The sequence below is a fragment of the Lytechinus pictus genome, unplaced genomic scaffold, assembly GCF_037042905.1.
Source record: "Lytechinus pictus isolate F3 Inbred unplaced genomic scaffold, Lp3.0 scaffold_19, whole genome shotgun sequence".
Taxonomy (NCBI): Eukaryota; Metazoa; Echinodermata; class Echinoidea; order Temnopleuroida; family Toxopneustidae; genus Lytechinus; species Lytechinus pictus.
Window position 1 is genome coordinate 1322386 of NW_026974140.1, and position 20871 is coordinate 1343256.

The following is a 20871-nucleotide window of genomic DNA, read 5'->3' on the forward strand; positions in this document are numbered from 1 at the left end:
TTAATGCAGGATCCTTTCATAGGAATTTTTGGTAGTCGTTATTGTGAAAACAAAATGAAACAAAGTTAAAGGTTTAATTGATATTTTTGGAGGTAATTTTGCAGGTGAAAATGTAATACACTGAACGTTGAAGTTGGTGATTAGATCAGTGCAGGATCTCTTCAGTTATATTGGAGTTAGAGACAGATCGAGAGTTGAATGTTATAGCTTGGAACAATGCAGGATCCTTTGATTGTAAACTTGTGAATTAGAGTACTTTTCAGAATACTTTATCATTTAGAGGTGTTACAGTTTTATTTCCCTTTTAAACTTCATACGTTGGACAATATTGAACTTCGAAGAGAGATGTTTTGATATTGGAGTTTTGTATACTGAAATAAATTGTAAATTGTGATTTGGTACACATTGAGTTTTACTTGAATTTTATTTGGAGTCCGCCCATGTGACATTTTCTGGGGGCTTGTCCGGGAGAGTATTTTCTTAGGTAATTTATAGGACCTCTCGCAGTCACATGGGTATATTGATTAGAAATTAAGAAACAAAACAACTCAAGACAATAACAATGGAGTTATTTCTTGTAAATTGTGATTTGGTACACATTGAGTTTCACTTGAATTTTATTTGGAGTCCGCCCATGTGACATTTTCTTGGTGCCGAGACCAGGATTTCTTTAATCTCGATCGATCGAAAAAAAAGAAGAAAAAAACCTGTCAAATTTACGAAATACTGAAATCTAACCTTCTCATATATTTCCTTATCCCTATGCCATCTCATGACTGTTTCCATCATTGCACATAGGAACCTGCCATACCGACTGGCTTCATGCTCTGTACAGCTAGCTACAGTGTAGGTGATATCCTGAAATACCTGTCAAAATACAAGATAAGATGTAGATAAGGAGCTATAAAACACATACTCCAAATGAAGAACTAAACTTATTATTTTTGTAGGGCTCTTACAAACAACATCACCTTACATAATAACATGGAAAAACAGTAAGACAAAAGCAACATTTTATATTGACATTTATATATGTCTGATGTTTCTTTAAAATTGGCAAAGAAGGAAAGTAGCCTATCAGATAATTTGCAAATATGCCACCTTAAAATGGTGCCAATTTGTACCTGGCATATGAAAGAAATCTCATTGAATCGGATATTTGACAAATAAGACGTTCTAAAATTACTCTGCATTATTGTCTTGAAAAAAAAGGCGGATTTCTTACCCGATCATAGCACAAAAGAGTAGAGAAATTTGGTGTCTTTAGCTTGTGAACAGTCAGAACAAACTTTGCACAATAGAGGGCATCACTGGCTGAGAAGCAGCAACGTGGGAAGACACACAGCTGTAGAAACTGAGTGATAGTCTCATTCTTTGTTGAACCTGGAATGTCATGATAATTATTGGTTGAAATGCACAGGTTCAAAATGAATGCATGATGGAGTATAAATAACTTGATTATGAACTGAAAATCAAACGAGCATTGGGACCTATACTATTCAGTACAATATTCTTTAAATTGTTTCCCCCACATAAGCACTTTGAATACATGTATCTCAGCTCAGATAAATATGGGACCTGACAAATAATTATTTTCTTGAATTGATGTAATGTTTCGTATATCAGAGATAGTCATTGGTGGATGGTTAGGGATAGCACCATTAATATATCTTTTAGAAATTAGCATTTCACATATGCAAACATCGGGCAAAAAAAATCATTATTTGACACAGACCTCACAACACTCGGCCAATGGAAAAAACAAAACATGATAAGTATAAAATGATGTCTTTTATCCCTTATTACACATCAGCAACATCTTTACAAACATCATCGGAAAAAAAAATCAACATCAACCATTCCTTCACACTGACTTACTTGGTTTATTCACAGATCAAAAACTTGAATTGAATCTATCTTCATACTCTTAAAGATGATCTTCTTTTTTTGACAGACAAGATAGGGCAAAACAATTCACTCAGGAACATCAAAAGTACTATCCAAGTAATATTTAATGCTCGTTCAATGTGAAAATTCTTAGCCAGATCCTTGAGCTTCCTGATGGGTGCTTCAGTTAAGTGAGAGGTCAGTCGCACTTAAAATTCCAGTAGCGTGTGTAATGCATCACTGCATTGGTTAGATCATGTGTACTACCGCATATCCATCATTCACATTACATGTTAAAGGTCATGAGCATGCTGACATTTCAGCATGACTCTAATGGGGCGTTAGAAAGTTGAGTTGCAATTGATTTCAAATCGACTGCAAATTTGCAGCCGATCCCGATCGACTGCAACTAGCAATCAATCGCCAATTTGTGATGCAAGAAAAAGGCTTGCGACTGAACATAATTTGGAGCTGATTTGCAAACGATCTGCATTATTTTGCAGCTACAAATACATGTAGGATCTGCAGCATAAGACTAGCTGATGAAGCAAAGTAATGGCTTGCGATTATCCTGATTCTGGAAGAGAGTAAGGAAAAAATATTTATTTTTCAGAGCATTTTTTTTATTTTGAAAAAGATGAAAATATATCTCAATCGCCGGTTGAAATTGTGCGCGTCCTCCAAAATCTTACATAAGTTATGCTCGATTTGCAATCAATTGCAAAGCTTGTGCTAGATCTATGCTCAATTGATCAAGCGCAACTTTTTCTTGCACCAGGATTGAACGTAACTTGCGTTCAATTGCAGATTTGCATTTAATCAGAGGACTTATGCTCAATTTTGGGAGTTGCGCTCGATTTGCGTTCAATCGCAAGTTTCTTGCAACGCCCCATAAGTCACACATAACTATTACTGAAACACCCTCCAGGTCCCTGTTGCGTTGAAGATAATACAATTATGTTAACCTCGCCATACGATAGTAATTTGAACAGAATCCTTGATTTTGATTGGTTAGTGATCAGCACTACCATGGTATTTACCATAATAGTATCTATTATGCAAAGAGGCCCTGGTGTACTATTTTGTATACCACATTATGCAGAGATGAGAACAGTATAAGGTAGGTTGCTTACGTGCTGTGAACCATGTCTCACACTCCTTCTTAAGACGGGCCTCTATCCTCTGACAATGTTCCTGTTGCTTTCTTTCTTCATCCTTTAGTCTCTCAATAATGATAGCATATCTCTCCTTCTCTTTCTTCCTCTTAGCTGAGGCCTATATGAAGCACAAATGTAAAAATATGACAAGGTAAAGGTGAAGTAATACAGATGTATAGAAATTACTCACAAACATGCGAAAGATTAGAAAAACCATCTTAATCTTTAACCCTATCCAGGCCGAGGGGACCTCGGATGCCCCCCCCCCCTCAACACTTCGTGCAATATTTTCGCCGCACGAAATTTTTTGACCGCGCCACTCGCTGACTTTTTACTTTCAGGTCTTGCGCAACTTTTGAGATCAGTTTTGCATCACCCGGGTACGCGGTTCTGAAATTACGCAACATTATATAAGTGCATGTCAGACCAAAAATTGCTCAAAAACATGATTTCACGTACAAAGTCAATGCAAATTGTGTTTTTTGCCAAATATCATAAATGTATGATTATTTTTAGTTTTACTGGTCTAAATGTATTTATTTTATGTCGTTTATGATCTCGGAAGAGTCGCAAACAAATTTATATATACATTCATTTAATTATTTTTTATTGGGGGGGGGGTCATGACAAAAAGACTACCTGGTATCATCCCCAAACAAGGCAATAACATGCTTACAGGCAGATGACCTGGTACACATCAACACACAATTCAAATGTTAACATGTATTTCACTAAACCTAATCAAGTTTGAAATCGATTTCAGTCACACAGAAGTTATGGATTCTCACCAATTCTTTGTTGTCGTCAACATTTGCCATGGTAACCTTGATCTTATTGATTTCTTTGTCATAGCTTGGGCTCGGAACATGAAGGTCATACATGGACAGAGTCCAGAAGCTTGCATAGAACTGTGGGCTGTAAAGAAATGTGGACAAGAGGATTTTAATTTAAAAAAATTAATGGGTGTATAATCAAATTACATTCTCTCATTGCCCCTCAATCAACATCTCTACACATGTATAATTTCAATATACATGTACATTTAACATATCACACTAGTTAATAAGATATGTCCAACCAATCTTGACTTGCACAGAGGCCCTACTTGAATGTGATTACTGTGAGCAATTATATCAATTGAAATATTAATTTCAGTTGTGGAAATGAAGATAAAAACTCCATTTGACAAGAATCTCCGACCTCTTTCCTATGATTTGCACAGATAAACAAAAATATGTGGGAACTGATTTTGGCAGAAAACAAGTTACTGATCACTAATATACCAAATAAGCATGGCATCCTGTCAAGAGACAGGTTCCTTTCCAAGCAATTATAATACATTTAAATGTTCATGTGGTAATTTATAGCTTCAATAGTTCAATTTGATTATGTCACAAGGCTAGGCTGCTGGCTATGGAAAGGACTACATGAATTAGAATGGGTCTTATGTCCACAGTACAACTGCTTGTGGATAAATATCAAATGATTTCAAGACTTGCCTGATATCATCCCAGACTTTAAGAGGATGAAAGGAATTTATTCCCTCAGTCAATGGAGACATAACAGCTTGGGATGCCTGGACGTAACGTTGGGTGCGGTTACTTGGTGTTTTACTGCTCTTTTCCAGTCGCCGTAATTCATCTACCTTTGACTATTTATGAAGATAAAGCAAAATCAAGAAATTGTAAGAGTCTCATCATTTGCAGAATCTGTCAAATTTGTTTATGCATACCAATCTTTGAGCTTTATAAGCTGAATGAAATAATCTCTACACACAGAAGTACAGCTACACATTGGTTGTATACATGGCTTCTTATCCCGGGGGGGCCACTTACATTGACGAGTGCAACGTTCTCGCTACCACGCGTCACGGTTGGCGGGCGCCGCCAAGCCTGAAAATTTTCAGGACAAATCCGCCAACCCTGAACTTCCCCGACAACCGTGGCCGACAACTGTAAAGCAGGCCTAGATCTACACAAAAACTGAATAATATATAAAAAAATAATCTGCTTTTCAGATCTTAAAATAAACTTGTCGATTATTTCGTCCACGATTTCTTCCCGGGATTTCTTTGACTCACTCACTACTACTAGTGCGCTATATATACGATACGACCTCGACTCGTACTCGAGGCCTAATCTCTTTTGTGGGAAGCGCGAAGATGTTTACCTCGCATTTGCGTATCGCATTGCTCACATTATTTACGTCTTTAAAATGGTAGTAAATACGCTCAGAAACAAGTGAGGGGAGAGGGTATCGTGGGTTAGTGGCTTGGGCAATGTAATTTAGATTATTACGAATTTCAGTTGATATTGTCACTTATTATGACAAAAATAAAGTGTGTCAAAATTACTATCAAAATTCGATCGAAATATAGTTTCATCTCGTCCCAGGCCCCCGGCTACATCTACATGAATTCATTGAATGCATTTCTGATGACACTGCCGTAGAGCGAATTGAGAAAAACTATTCAAAGATCACGTTAATAATGACAAAGCCAATGGAATGGATTGATATAATGTCCAACTCATTTACTTACATCAAAATGATTTATTCACATTTAAATTCCGATTTTACTCCATTATTTCCAAAGTCTTGATCTCTACGTCGATCTTTTGAAACTGTTGATTAATTTCGCGACGGCGTGTCTACCAAGTTCTGTGCCACTGCACTCGCGCTCGCAACGGTCACATTCATAATACAAATCGCACATGGCATCAAAATCCTTGATCCGGGGATCCGATAGTCTTCCAAAATTAGATGGGATCCAAAACTAATTTAATTTGATTTTTTTCATATATTCATTGAATCTGTTATAATTTTCATAATTAATAATCTTTATTAATATTATTCACATTTTTTATCATTACGACTCATTTTTTTAATGTGAGTTATACTTATACGTACAGTGTATTTTCATTTGTATTGTTCTTTATTACTCTTTGCCTGCCAATTTAATAATGAGCGCACCTGTCGCGGGCCTGAGAAATGTTTTTAGTCATCACAGTGAATGCTTTATGAATTTGTTGTACAATTGCTTAACTACGATTTAAAACAAAATATCATTTGAAATTAATTTGTGTAAAGGAAAAAAAGAGAATGGGGGGGGGGAGGCCGTGGGCAATGTAGATGAAAATGATGGGATGTTTGTGACTTTGTGGGGAGGGGATTAAGTTCGTAGCGAATGAAATTAATATTCATTTATGGATGTGTCTACTGTGATTGTGGCTGCATAATCTTTATGGCGATTGGAAAATCAACCTTGGGTCGGGAGAGGTACGTGATTCAATAGATTTCTATAGAAGTACACATTCAACAAAGTGGAATTGGCAATTCATTCACAGATATTCGTTTCAAGTACGAATTATTGAAGTTGATATGTGTGAACGTTTTAGAGGATATCGGATATGTATATCGTTTTTTCACGCCCACAGTGAGTTGCTAGTATAATTTGAATATCGTTGGATGAATTTTTCAAGTTCACTTATGTCTTTATGTTTTATATCGGAATTGTGCTTATAATATATGAGTTATATCTTGGCAACGTCGTTAGCCTAATTATACTGCGAGTGGATGATATTTATGAAATGAGTTGGAATGTGAACGAGACGCCCCAAAACAGATGGCACGTGATCTAATTAGTATTCACTTTCTGGGTTGAGCCAATCATTGTGCTTGAAAACGGGTTTCCCCGAATTCCCGCCCTTGGAATGTGTCCCACGTGTGTGACCTGTTAACCTGTTGTTTGAGTGCGAATCAGCTGATTTCGTGACCTCAAAAACTCTTCATGGTGTTTACGCTGGATGGGGGCTATAAAATTAAGAAGGTCTTTCTCTTTTATTCATTTTTAATAAACTGTTCGTGATTTTCAAACTACACCTATAGTGATATTGTGATGCAATTTATTGAATCACGTACCTCGATCATCCCACTCATGGTGCAAGAAAATATTTTTTAAATTCACCAAAATATACATGTAAGAAAGATTATTCGGCCGTCATCATCGGTAGAAGTATAGACAAGTCTATAAAATGTATTCGCTTCGAATATTGACTTCTTCACCAATCCCACACACACGATCTCAACATCCCCTTGTCATTGTCCACGCCACGACCCCTCCCCTATCGCTCTCTCCCTTCGACCATCCTACAACCCCACCCCTCTTCCTCTCTTTCACACACGCTGTATTTGTAGGCCTACATAATGTATTATGTAACAAGTGGAATGCCTCTGGCCGTCTCACCTGCATCACGCGATTCAATATAGCAGCAGTGCTGATTTTGAAAACTTGGTTACTCTTATTTCCACGTTTTATGAACTAGACCAATACACTTATAGAGATATGATGGCAATTCAACAAATACCCCCAACGTGGCCAAAGTTCTTTGACCTTACATGACCTTTGACCTTGATCATGTGACCTGAAACTCGCACAGGATGTTCAGTGATACTTGATTACTATTATGTCCAAGTTTTATGAACTAGACCAACACACTTTCAAATTTATGGCTGTAATTCAACAAATACCCCAATTTGGCCAAAGTTCATTGACCCTAAATGACTTTTGACCTTGATCATGTGACCTGAAACTTGCACAGGATGTTCAGTAATACTTGATTACTATTATGTCCAAGTTTCATGAATCAGATCCATAAACTTTCAAAGTTATGATGGTAATTCAACAGATACCCCCAATTCGGCCAAAGTTCATTGACCCTAAATGACCTTTGACCTTGGTCATGTGACGTGAAACTCATGCAGGATGTTCAGTGATACTTGATTAACCTTATGTATAAGTTTCATGAACTAGGTCTATATATTTTCTAAGTTATGATGACATTTCAAAAACTTAACCTTAGGTTAAGATTTTGATGTTGATTCCCCCAACATGGTCTAAGTTCATTGACCCTAAATGACCTTTGACCTTGGTCATGTGACATGAAACTCAGGCAGGATGTTCAGTAATACTTGATTAACCTTATGGCCAAGTTTCATGAACTAGGTCCATATACTTTCTAAGTTATGCTGTCATTTCAAAAACTTAACCTCAGGTTAAGATTTGGTGTTGACGCCGCCGCCGCCGTCGCCGCCGTCGCCGCCGCCGTCGGAAAAGCGGCGCCTATAGTCTCACTCTGCTATGCAGGTGAGACAAAAATAGAAATCTTATTTCCTGTCAATTAACCTATACTTTCAAAACCTTTTTTAATCGCAGTTAAGAAAAACAAATTCGTAATATTAGAGTATAATGAATGACTAAAAATATTTCTCACGCTCGTGATGAGCACAGCCCATTCATTATTTTATAGGTGAGTAACGAACAATACAAAGGAACACAGCAATAATTGACAGTGATAAAAGAATCTCGATTGGAAATTATTAGTATAAACATCATCAACAGAAGTCTTATGAGAGTTATAGTTTCAGTGAGTATCGAATAAACCAAACAAAAAACCATGCAAATTATATAAGTTGGGGACCCCGTCTCATGAATACCGATGCCCATTATTTGGAAGCCTCGGAAGAAAACTTCAGAGGCTTCCAAATAATACCTCGGTCACATTTGCTCTACGGCGAGTCGAAAACAGCCGTTTTATTCAAACCACGGTAACCACCTATATTCAGCTGGTACAAAAAATGTTAAAACGGCTGTTTTCGACTCGCCGTACGGCCGCCGTAGAACAAATGTGACCGAGATATAAAGTCGGAACAATCTTTGGATTTAGTAAGGGCGTGACGCAGCGCAAGCTCAAAGGGCTACGCATGCGGTCCGAAGATGCAGTCGGTCATTGACATAAGAAACAACACGCATTCACAAAATTAATCGCACTTTCTAAGGATGTAGCGATATCGATCTGAACATTGGAAAGTATGGAGTTAATTTATCGATGTAAATAGTCTATAAACTGTAAGTATAAAATGAGATTGACTTAAATTTTTAAGTTATCAGTAATTGCCTTTCTGCTTCAATCGCAATTCGCGCAACCGTTACGGCTGTGTAGCCGGAGAAGCATTAAATAGACATAAAATGTGGTGCATTTAGCAGCAATCTAAGCTCGTCGATATTGATATTTTCGATAGCTACCGCGCTTTGCGCGGGTGGGGGGACACCCCCCTCCCGAACCCTCCCCCCGTGCGTGCTTTGCACGCATCGAGGCCGCTGCGCGGCTTGCATCGCTTCGCGCCGCCAAGCGTCAGAGTGAACCTAGCGAGAACGTTGGACGAGTGGATACCATGCGCGACCAAAAAAACACGTAAAAAGGATGTCTTTTTCAAGACAGGGCACGTTACGTACGTAACGTGATAAGGGTGTCAAAAACACAAAAATAATGAAAAAAGGGTATCTATTTTGCTTGGAAAGTTACGTGTTTAGGGTCAAATTTGCGGGGATGATAAAACAAAATTAAAATGTTTTATAAAGAATGTCTATTTTACGTGTTTAGAGTCCGATTTGCACGAGGTGTGGAAGGTGGGGTCGTACTTAACCAAATGATGTGTAAAGGTAAAACCAACGACCGAATCACCCGTGACATGCATAACAATAAAATATTCCTACTTGTTTAGGGGTTCATTTCAGGGAATACTTGCCAAGAGTATCGTTTTGTTCCCAATACTTGTTAAGGGTAGGGTTTCAGACGCCAATACTTGTTAAGGGGTGCATTTTCAGAATATGGAAAATACGTGTTTAGGGTGCTTTTCGAGACCCCATGGTCGCGCATGGTATCCACTCGTCAATGGAAGTGGCCCCCCCGGGCTTCTTATGGTATACACTGGAACACTTGACTCCCTCGCAGGTGTTGACTATGAGTACAGACTACATGGATACACACCAATAATCTTCAATCCCTCCCTGGTGTGCTCTCAGGCACCCTAGATTTCGTCCAACCAACGGGTATACAATAGTAGCTCTACTCAATGTGGTTTCACACTGGTACCTTTAACCCTCCCTAGGAGTACCGACTGTGGGTATACTCTTGTACCCTTGACTCCCTCAATGAATGTGTTGACTATGGGTATATACTGGTTACCTTGAAGCAATCCCTTGTGGTACAGTATTATCTTACATACTGGTACTCTTAATCCTAAATAGACTGGGCTATTTTGATGCCTAAGAACACGGGGGGAGGGGTGATTCAGCCACTTTAATGATCTCGGCCGTCGATCGCGCCGATCATGATGAAAATTGGCAAGAGCGTCAAAAATTTTGTCGGCTAAATCAGCCCCCCCCCTCTCGTCTTATTAGGATTAATCCTATTCCTAGGATGTAGGTTAGGGCTGCAATAGGGTTTTAAGTTGGGTTTAGGGTATAGTGTTACACCTAGGGTGGAAGTTGGTCATTTGATTAGTCTTTGGAATTTAGAGCAGAGCAATCTCATGGAACCCCTATAACATACTCCTGGACTGTGTGACACATATAAGGATTCAATGGAATCCACGACTACTCACCTGTATATTGTTGGTACACATTGGTCTGTAGAGAAAGAAGGCACTCTCAGGAGTGATGTGATAGTTGGTGACCATGTTGACTAGATCAGGGAAGTGCTTGGAGTAGTCTTCTATACTCAGTAGGTTGGATAAGAACCCACCTAGCTGTACGAGAGTATCTTGGCACTGCAGGAAACAAGGGCACACCAAAACATAAAAAGGCCATCACACTTTATTCCAAAAATATTCACTATAATCATACACTGATCAAATCACTTTCCTTTACAGCATGCAAGAAAAGAAGAACTGTTTAAATAATTCTCCTCATATCATGCTCCACATGGATAAAAGGAGATGATGAAAGAAAAAAATTAGAGAGATACTTGATATACATGAAGTTAATTGCAGAGATTGCACATGCAATTCTGAAAAACAATGACAGTATACAATTACTATTCCCATTTGCACCTTTTGGTAAAACCATAACAAATATGCATTCCTTGTAATCATTTAGCAATAAAGGAAATAGAGTGATATAAAATCATCTAAAACAAGCATGGGAGAAATAATTAATGTACAAAGATTGTGTTCATTAACCCTGAATGGATTGGACCCCCCCTCAGCGCTTTGCGCGATATTTCCAAAACGCAAAAAGATAGCGACACAAAATTTTATGACTTTTTACTTTTGAGACCAAGTTCGCGACATACGGGTATAGCATCGCGACGCCACGTGACTTTTTACAAGATTTTGTGTGCAAAGTCGATGGGAGATGAAATTCATAAAAGGGTGATTATTTTTCATTCTAATCGGTTTGCTAAATTAATTTAGGGTTTAAAGATAAATGAAAGTAGTTGCAGTAAACACTGATTTCACGAGATAGTGTGTAAAACCAAGCTTAATCGTCACTATATCATCGTGGATCTAGATCTGGTACAGTTACATAAACTGAACTTTGTGAAATCTCGAAATCTACGCTGAAAAATGTTCACACTGAAGATCACCAACACAGATAAGCGCACGTGGGACAGTGTATTATTATTGCTTGAATGTCGGCCCGATGCTTGACCCGAATCCCGTGCTTATTTGCTAATATCTCAGCAATTGCACAATTTCTTCCAGAATCCTTTGGCACATATTTTTTATTTATACAAACAGACACTTTGGTGGTCATATCATTAAATTCTGTACGAACTCATTTTGAAATCGTTACCACAACTGGAATTTATTTTTAATTTAGTTGGTAAATGGTCTGAAATAATTTCCATTAAAAAAACAATGAAAAAACAAAGAAATACAGAAGACATTCTAAAAAACAAAGAAATACATGTACATAAGAAAAAAATTGACTTTCGCAATTTTTGTTTGTGAAAACCTTTAAATTAGATTACAAAGAAGTGAAATTGGGTGTTTAATTTACAAATAATGTTTTCCCGAATAAATTTGCATGTTTAATTCATAATATATAAAAAATAATTATTTTCAGAATTTTTTTTATACTGGCTTGTAGTTTATGTGGTAAAGAATGGGCGTGCGATATTTCGGTGCGATCGTGCAACCAGCAACCGAGATCAGAAGCGGGGGCATCATGCCCCCCCCCCCATCCTCAATACATCTCAAATAGCCCAGTCCATTGAGGGTTAAGCTTGTTCTCTGTAAGCCTTGGGGTAAGAATATGAAGCAAGTAAATAAAGTATGTTCACAGTAACCAATCTTACCTGATCATACAACATTCCAACAAGTTTGAGATGAGTTCCTTGTTCATGTTTATAGACAACCCTGTACTTCTCTTGGGCCATTAGCATACACATACTAACAGCCAGGTCATCTTCCAGCAAGGCCTCCTTTAAACGCTGTGATGATCGCTTTGTGTTACGCACCTGGGTAAAGTAACCTCCCTGAGGAACAGGTAGTCAAAGAGACAATTACAAGCAACCAAACAATACTTAGGATTACAGTGATGACCCGTCCAGACAAATCCAAGAGTTCATTTTAAAGAAAATTCAAATAACATTGAAGGTTGTGAAAGGTTATGATTATATAACCTTTCTTTAAAAACATTTCAAAATTGCATTTTGAATGACTGAAAATGTAGCGACATTGTATGAGCCTTGCAGAAGCTTAAATAACTAGAACTACAGTAATACCCCCGCCGTACGCCTTTACCATGGCAACACATGAAAAAAGTATGTCTTGCCTTGTATTACCCTAAGACAAATGCCTGAGCTAAATATGAGATTTGGTTAAAAATGGATGAAGAAGTTCAACCCCCAAGATTTTTGCTTAATTTTTTGACACATGATATATAATATACATGTATATATAAATTTCCAACACACAAAAACATGAGTCTGGAACATCTTTACCTCAAAACTAATGAGTGAGTCAAATTTCATGAGAATTGGTTGAAAACTGATGAAGAAGTACAAACCGCAAAATGTTTACCGAATTTTCATCAAATAATACATTGTAACCATGGCAACATGATTTCTGACACACACACATACATTTTTGCTTAATTTTTGACACATAATATATTGTTACCATTGCAACAAAATTTCCAACACGAAAAAAACATGTGCCTTGCAGATCTTTCCCTCAAGACCAATGTATATGCCAAATTTCATGAGAATTGGTTAAAAACTGAGGAAGTGGCTCGACTGCAAGATTATTTTTGCCATAATATCCTGTTACCATGGAAACACAGTTTTTGACACATACAAAAAATATGTCTTGCACATCTTTCCCCCAACACCACTATGTGTGCCAAGTTTCATGAGAATTGGTTAAAAACTGATGAAGAAAGTTTGACGCGCAAGATTTGCAACGGACCGACAAACCGCCCGTACACTGATTCCTATATACCCCCTTCAAAATTTGTTTGGCAGGGGTATAAAGATCCTCCCTAATCATGTCATAAACACATTAATTCAGTTTGGTTCAGCTTCCTTACAGGTAGCACCTGGGGCAAGTCAATTATGCTCTTCCCATAATTCCATTTCAAGTCTTGAAATGTGCCCAAAACTATACACACAATCAAAATCTGAGATTCTCTATTTCACTCTTGGATTATCCATTGACAAAAAATGTATTCATGCCTACAAGAATTACACATTTTTGTCTACTGTGCCAGAAAAAGGCAAATCAGGTCCCATATGCAGAAATTGATGCGAGTGGTACATGTATAATATCTGTATTCAGTCAAGAAAAAAAAAGGAAAGATTCCTCATGTTCTTGGCAGCTTCCAACTAAATCGTAATAATTTCAAGGTAATATGGACAACAGATGGGCTTTTCATGGACGTAAAGATATATGTGAATTTTCAACAACTTTTTGATTTTTTTTTATACAAGGTCAAACAGTGGCAGGTCACGATTTGACTTAGCACTAGTTTTTCCTATAACATCCAAATTGAATCAAATCATTTCTAACCCACCTCGGCTCTGAGAAGCTCTCCTCCAGCCAGTGCTTCTAACTGGTCAGCGGTCATCTCTTCGGTCACCTCAATTCCAGCCATTTTCAACACCACTTCTCTCAAGATCAAAAGATCAAAACTGTATTTTCAAAAAGAGAACATCAAGGAATATACGGGTAAGCCTGCCTAAGATTATTCTCCTGGGACCTCAGAAATTTCTTCAGATTGGGTGCAAAATGACTACAGATAAATTGCCTAATCTGGAAAAAAATTGCTCTTTAGTTATTGGATGGCTCTTACATGTAGCTATGGATGGCTGCGATTTGAAGACGAAACTATACAACATGAAAAGGCAAAATCAAGCTTCAGAAATAGTAACTGTTTGCTAATGAAGACTCAATACATTGTGATATCAATATTAAGGTACCTACATGTGTATTTTTTGAAGGAGGGCGATCTTTCATACTCTGAATTTGCTGCTACTACCACTATTATCAATTCTACTTCTTTCAGATGAAAAAAAAAGAAAAAAGATCCTCTTTTATTTATTTTTTTTCTGCACATATGGCCTGAAGAGCCTCCTTCAGCGAAAAATAAGGCTGTTCTTCAGCCGGGTCCAGTCAATACCAGTCATTAATTAATGTTTCTATTATCTAAAATAAATGACTAGTCATGTGATCGCTTTCAGCCAATCATTTTTAGGTTTCATATCACCACTTAAAAATAGAAAAAAAATGCAGTTTAACATATATACATGTAGCTAGTATTACAACTTTGTAAAATATCACAAATCTTGAAATATGAGTTATAGACAACATCTTATGATTACAACAACACTCTTCAGAAAAAATATAGCTTTAGAAAAAAAAAAACTGTTTCAGTACCTTTTGCCAACTTTGAGCTGATTTGCAACAAATTGGAGTAGTCCTGTCAACTCAATGTTGTATTTGCGAAACATGGCCCCACAAAATGATGCCAAACCTAAGTAACAGGAATAAAACAGTTATATTTTCAATAACCAACAAAACAATTCACAAATACAGTTAGAGAAAAGTCAATTGGTTGTTTTGTAGAATTATTGTCATCATTTCAACTATCACCACCAACAAATACTTTTGATTTACCACTCCTAAACCAATTTTCCCCATTCTACTACTACTACTACTACTACTACTACTACTACTACTACTACTACTACTACTACTACTGCTGCTGCTGCTGCTACTACTTTTACTACTACTACTCTTATTACTACTCTTACTACTACTACTTCTAATACTACTACTACTACTACTACTACTACTACTACTACTACTACTACTACTACTCTTACTACTATTCTTACTACTTCTACTACTACTACTACTACTACTACTACTACTACTACTACTACTACTACTACTACTACTAATACTACTACTACTACTACTTATTACTACTCTTACTACTACTACTTTTACTACTACTACTACTACTAATACTACTACTACTACTACTACTCTTACTACTATTCTTACTACTATTCTTACTACTTCTACTACTACTACTAATACTACTACTCTTACTACTACTCTTACTACTACTACTACTTCTACTACTACTACTTTTTTTCTTTTCCTTCCAAATGATTGTTACTCTGCTATTGCTATAGAAAGTAAAATTTGATTTGCTACATTTGAAATTTATCAAATAGGAATTAGTTGATATTTGCAATTGATTGTAAGTTTCTTGTAACATCTTTTACTACTTACTTTGCATCCAAAGTGAAAGACTGGTCTCATCATGTTTCATGCGTTCCTTCTCTGGGTTTGCTAGAGCTTCTATCACACAATCTGAGACAAAATCAAACTTAAGGAATCATAATCAAGTGATCAAATTTATCATAAATACAAATTAAATCATTAAACTGGGGTATATTCCTTAACACCTTGCTATTATTACACAATTAAATATAGCAGAATTGTTGTCTTCACATCACTGATATATCTTCTTTTAAAAAATTACCTTTCTTTCTGAACATTGAATTTCAGATTTTGAATTAATTCCAAGACACCTAGACAACAGCTATCAATGCCTAGAGGATTAGCCTCTCTTTCGCCTTGGACATATCTGGTACAACTTTTAGTTCTATGTAATTCAATACACAACATCACTATTCAGTTTGCAACATTGAAATATACATTACATGTATTCTTTTTGGACTTACCATCAGAATAGAAAAATTCATGGTGGATGTTTCATAAAGCTGTTTGTACTGTCACTACTTTAAAAAGAGCGGCTGAGAACAACTGGTGATCCTTTCTTGTGGTAATTGACATTCACAATTAGATGTTCATTGGTGATTAATTAGAGTGTAAGAAAGGATCACCAGTTGTTCTTGAAGTCGCTCTTAACTTAAGAACAGATTTATACAACGTCCCCCAGGTCTAAAGTTACTCCAATGTCATCAAAGCCATGGCTGTGGATGCACTGAGACTGGTTTCTCTTTGGCCAGGGAAATTCTGGTGGCCCTGCTAGTTTTTCATTTGTGATTTTATAAAGCGATCATCAACTGACAAGTAAAAGGGCAATATGGCATATCAAGAGCAAAACATGATACCAAACATGAAATCAGTAATAAAATGAAAAACAATATTTCCAAAATTATTACTCAGCAATATTGCCCTTTTACTTGCTGAATGCCGAAACGTGCCCACATTGGTCTTGCTCTACAGCTACTGAACATTCAAAGCCTGAAATGCAATCCTACTCTATATGTGACCCAGCACCACAAAAAATCACACTGTGTGATTTTCAAATGGAGCCAATATAAAGAGTATTTTGGTCAGAATGTTCAAATTTCAGATTCCGGTGTTTTCTGTTTACTGTAAAAATTTGGATGTACCAATCAAACCTAAAGTGTAATTATTGAGTGTTTTTATTAGACCCATTTTTGTCCTTTTGAGTTAATTGTAATCATGATTTGTTTCCACGAAAACCTGAATATTTATCTCTCTTTGAACTCCTATAGATTAAACAACTTCTAACATTAATATCATCATCATCATATCAGCCATGTTCAGCCCACTGCAAGGCGAAGGCCTCCTCAAGTTGGTGCCAAAGGTGCTTGTCTTGTGCTGAAGCAATCCAATTTATGCCTATGAATTTTGTGAGCTCGTCACTCCATCTCAATTTTTGTCTACCCCGATTTCGTGATCCTAGCCATGGTCTCCATTCTGTGATGCGTTTGGTCCACCTATTATCATGTGATCTTGCAAGGTGGCCAGCCCATCTCCATTTCGTTGATTTAATTGCTTTGATTATGTCTATTACTCTAGTCTGGCTCCTAATCCATTGTATGGTTTTCCTGTCACGTTTTGATATCCGTAGCATTATACGTTCCATACTGTGTTGAGTGGTTTTTAATTTCTGTTCCATTTTCTTTGTTACAGACCAGGTTTCAGAACCATAGGTCATTGCCGGTATAACGCATTGATTAAATACTTTTCTCTGAAGGCAAATTGGCATATTGCTCTTCATAATGTCATTGAAATTCCCAAAAGTGATCCATCCAGCTCTTGTCCTCCTTTTAACTTCATCCAGTTGTTCATGATCCATTCTGACGTGTTGCCCAAGGTAGATTTAATGATCTACTTTCTCGATTTCAAAATTATCCATTATGATTCTTTCCTCCTTAGCAAATTTGTTGAACATTACTTTTGTCTTTTTGAAGTTGATCTTCAGACCTACTTTGTTACTTTCAGTGTTGAGATCGTTGAGCATATTTTCTAGCTTGTGGCCATCATCAGTGATTAGAATGATATCATCGGCAAATGTCAGGTGGTGGAGACACTCACCTTCAATGTTTAGCCCCATACTTTCCCAGTCTAATTTACGTATTATTTCCTCCAGTGCAGCATTGAACAGTTTGGGTGAAATGGTATCTCCCTGTCGCACTCCTCTGTTAATGGGGAATTCATCACTGTCTTTGTGCAGGTGAATGGTTGCAGTTGCTTGGCTATACATTTCCTGAATGAGTTTGATGTAATTATGGTGCACACCTTGTACCTGTAAGGCTGTTATTACTGCCTGAAATTCTACACTGTCAAAAGCTTGTGCGAAGTCTACAAATGCCACGCACAGGGGTTGTCTGTATTCGCAAGTCTTCTCTAATAGTTGGTTAAGTGTGTGAAGATGGTCTGTAGTAGAGAAACCACTTCTGAATCCGGCTTGTTCCCTCGGTTGGTTAAAATCTAGGGTTCCAGTGATTCTGTTTGTTAGGACTTTTGTAAATAATTTGTAGGTATTTGAAAGTAAGCTAATTGGCCTATAGTTTTTAATATCCTTTATATCTCCTTTCTTGTGGATGAGGATTATGATTGCATTGTTCCAGCTGTCTGGTGTTTGTGTTTTTACTAAACAGAGTGTAAACAGCTTGGCCAGCTGTTCCAGGATGACATCACCTCCATATCACCTCCACATTAATATATATCATCTTTATTTGCCAAATAATATGTAACATATACACTTCTATAAAAAAAAAACACAATAAATCACAAATTAAATACACAAATAGGGGAGGAAGATGGAGTAAATTAAAACTAAGAAATGCATAGAAATTCTATCAATACTTGTTCGAACTAATGGGCAGGATGTACTTAATTAGTGTGTGAAATTTGGGGACAAGCTGATAATTTCTTCTATGGAAATTCTATTGACATTTAATCTTCCTTTTGTCTACAATACACAATAGTGGAAGAGTAAGTGCTCTTCAATAGACTAGTAATTTCTAATCCCCCTTTTCTCAAAAGGAGTGTTCCACAGTAGCGAACATTCTCCTCTTCCTTGTGTGGGTCTTACTTGTGTGGGTTAGGATCAATCCTTGTGCATGAGTTATATATCAATATAAAGCTTAGAATCTCCTCTTTCAGAAGGGCTTTTAAACAAAAAATTTATTTCTGGCGAATTTTTGTGGGTTTTGTGGTGCCTGGTCACATATGTCCAAGTACAACTAATGTACTGGTTACTGCTGATATTTCAGACTTCATGGAATATGAACATGAATCAGAAAAATTGCTATTGCTTCAAGCAACTCTGTGCTTATAATAGCTGGCCCCTGTATTTTACCGAACTCATTATATCATATGCTTATGTATTATTAAATTATCAGTCTTTTCTATATTATTTACAATGTATCTCTTCAATTGTCACATTTAAAGGAGAAATATATTGATTATGAATGTGGCCTTATTATATATCAGTGGAAAGGTCATGATGTGGGGATTATCGTTTGGTCATTCAAAAATAACGAAAGTAATACACAAGGTGGAAATCGCCAATTAAAAAGCGCTAAAATGCCTCTCCGAAATACGCCTCCCAGCGGTCTCTGAATTAACTCGAATTTGATGACGTGTATGAGTGTACGAGAGACGTGATTGGCTCCCCCACGTCAAGCTCCATTGCATGCAAAACCTGTTGCGAGGGTACGTTTTCTCCACTGTCACTGAATACTTCGATCACGAAATGAAAGAAAACCCAAAAGTTTATCTAGATTACTATTTTTTAATTACGATAAAACCCTTTTTTGAAGCAAAAAGTTGAGGTGTAAAAGATCATCCCCAACTTATGTAAACAAACCATCACAAACACACATTGCTTGCTCGCCTTGGCTGAGCTGAGAGAGTACGGTAGATGCACGTGTTGCACAGCTCTCAACCGGCATTTTGGATGGTTTGTTTACAATCACATACGAGCTACGCATGTTGGGGATGATCTTTTACATCTAACTTTAATTTACCTCAACTTTTTGCTTCAAAAAAGGTTTTATCGTAATTTAAAAATAGTACAAGGTGTCACTATATTTTTATATAGATAAATAATTCCCCGAGATTCATAATTTTGTCAAAATAATGAGGTAAAAATTATACCTAACAGAACGAGTGACAATTTATCCCAGCCACGTGAATTATCGTCGGTGCATATCGTCTGCTGCTATTCGTTGAGTTGATTTGCCTTCAGATTTGGATATATTCACTTGTTTGTAAGTACAGTTATATCATTATTTTCCTTTTTTAGAGTAAATGAGGGAAGAGACTCTGTCTGGATGGTCAGACTGGAATTCATTTACATGGATTTATTTTGGCCCGCGGTACGTGCAGCCAGCACTAGCAGCTGCATGAGTTGGTAGCGAATCGGCATGCAAGTTGAATTGTCCGACTCATCATCATAGGCGTAATTCCCCTAATTTACCTCCATCCACGTCACTAGAGCTAGAAACTTCATCAATTTTCTCTTCATCTTCAAAATCATCAATTTGAAAATCCAAAATCTAGATAAACTCCTGGGTTTTCTTTCATTTCGTGATCGAAGTATTCAGTGACAGTGTGGAGAAAAACGTACCCTTGCAACAGGGTTTGCATGCAAGAGGAGCTTGACGTGGGAGAGCCAATCACATCTCTCATACACTTATACACGTCATCAAAAAACCCAAATTTCGCGGACGTAATTGTGCGTGTTTGAAGTATTCAGAGAGAGAACTTTAAACTATCAATTAAGTAAGTTTCATCGGTCTCCATGATAAATGTATACACCATCGTGTTCTTCTTATTTTCCCCTTTAATTTGATATATAATTCTTTATTTTTATGATTTTCAATATATTTCTACTTTAAATTGTATTCATTTATATGTTTGGTCTTATGTCAACATGTTGATTTATCATTGATTTATGAATAAAATGCAGAAACTCCTGCAAAAAGAAAATACATTTTAAAACTTAAAATAATTCACTGACCTCAAATGACATTTGAGATGGACATATCTAATAACCATCACATAAACATTTGATAAAACACTTTTGAAATGATTAACAAAACTTCTGTTTTTATCAATTTAAAATTCATCTGAGATGACCTTTGTCCTTTACCCAGTGATCTGAAATTGTAATCACATAAAGTGTAACTGCTTGTACTTAATAAAAATAACAATCATATATGACTTTCATGGAATAGAA

At 36.8% G+C, this 20871-nt stretch overlaps 1 protein-coding gene across 1 annotated transcript in view; it reads right to left on the minus strand.

Annotated features, from left to right (window-relative positions):
* LOC129261224 (THO complex subunit 2-like) overlaps positions 1-20871 on the minus strand; it is a 142944-nt gene that overhangs the window by 49418 nt on the left and 72655 nt on the right. The window contains exons 17-26 of the mRNA XM_064114108.1: positions 15633-15713; positions 14766-14862; positions 13903-14020; positions 12185-12364; positions 10488-10652; positions 4544-4695; positions 3833-3959; positions 3021-3162; positions 1226-1383; positions 739-867 (exon numbers count right to left, since the gene is read on the minus strand). Coding sequence (XP_063970178.1) covers positions 739-867; positions 1226-1383; positions 3021-3162; positions 3833-3959; positions 4544-4695; positions 10488-10652; positions 12185-12364; positions 13903-14020; positions 14766-14862; positions 15633-15713 — 1349 coding nt within the window. The remainder of the gene's footprint in view (positions 1-738; positions 868-1225; positions 1384-3020; positions 3163-3832; positions 3960-4543; positions 4696-10487; positions 10653-12184; positions 12365-13902; positions 14021-14765; positions 14863-15632; positions 15714-20871) is intronic.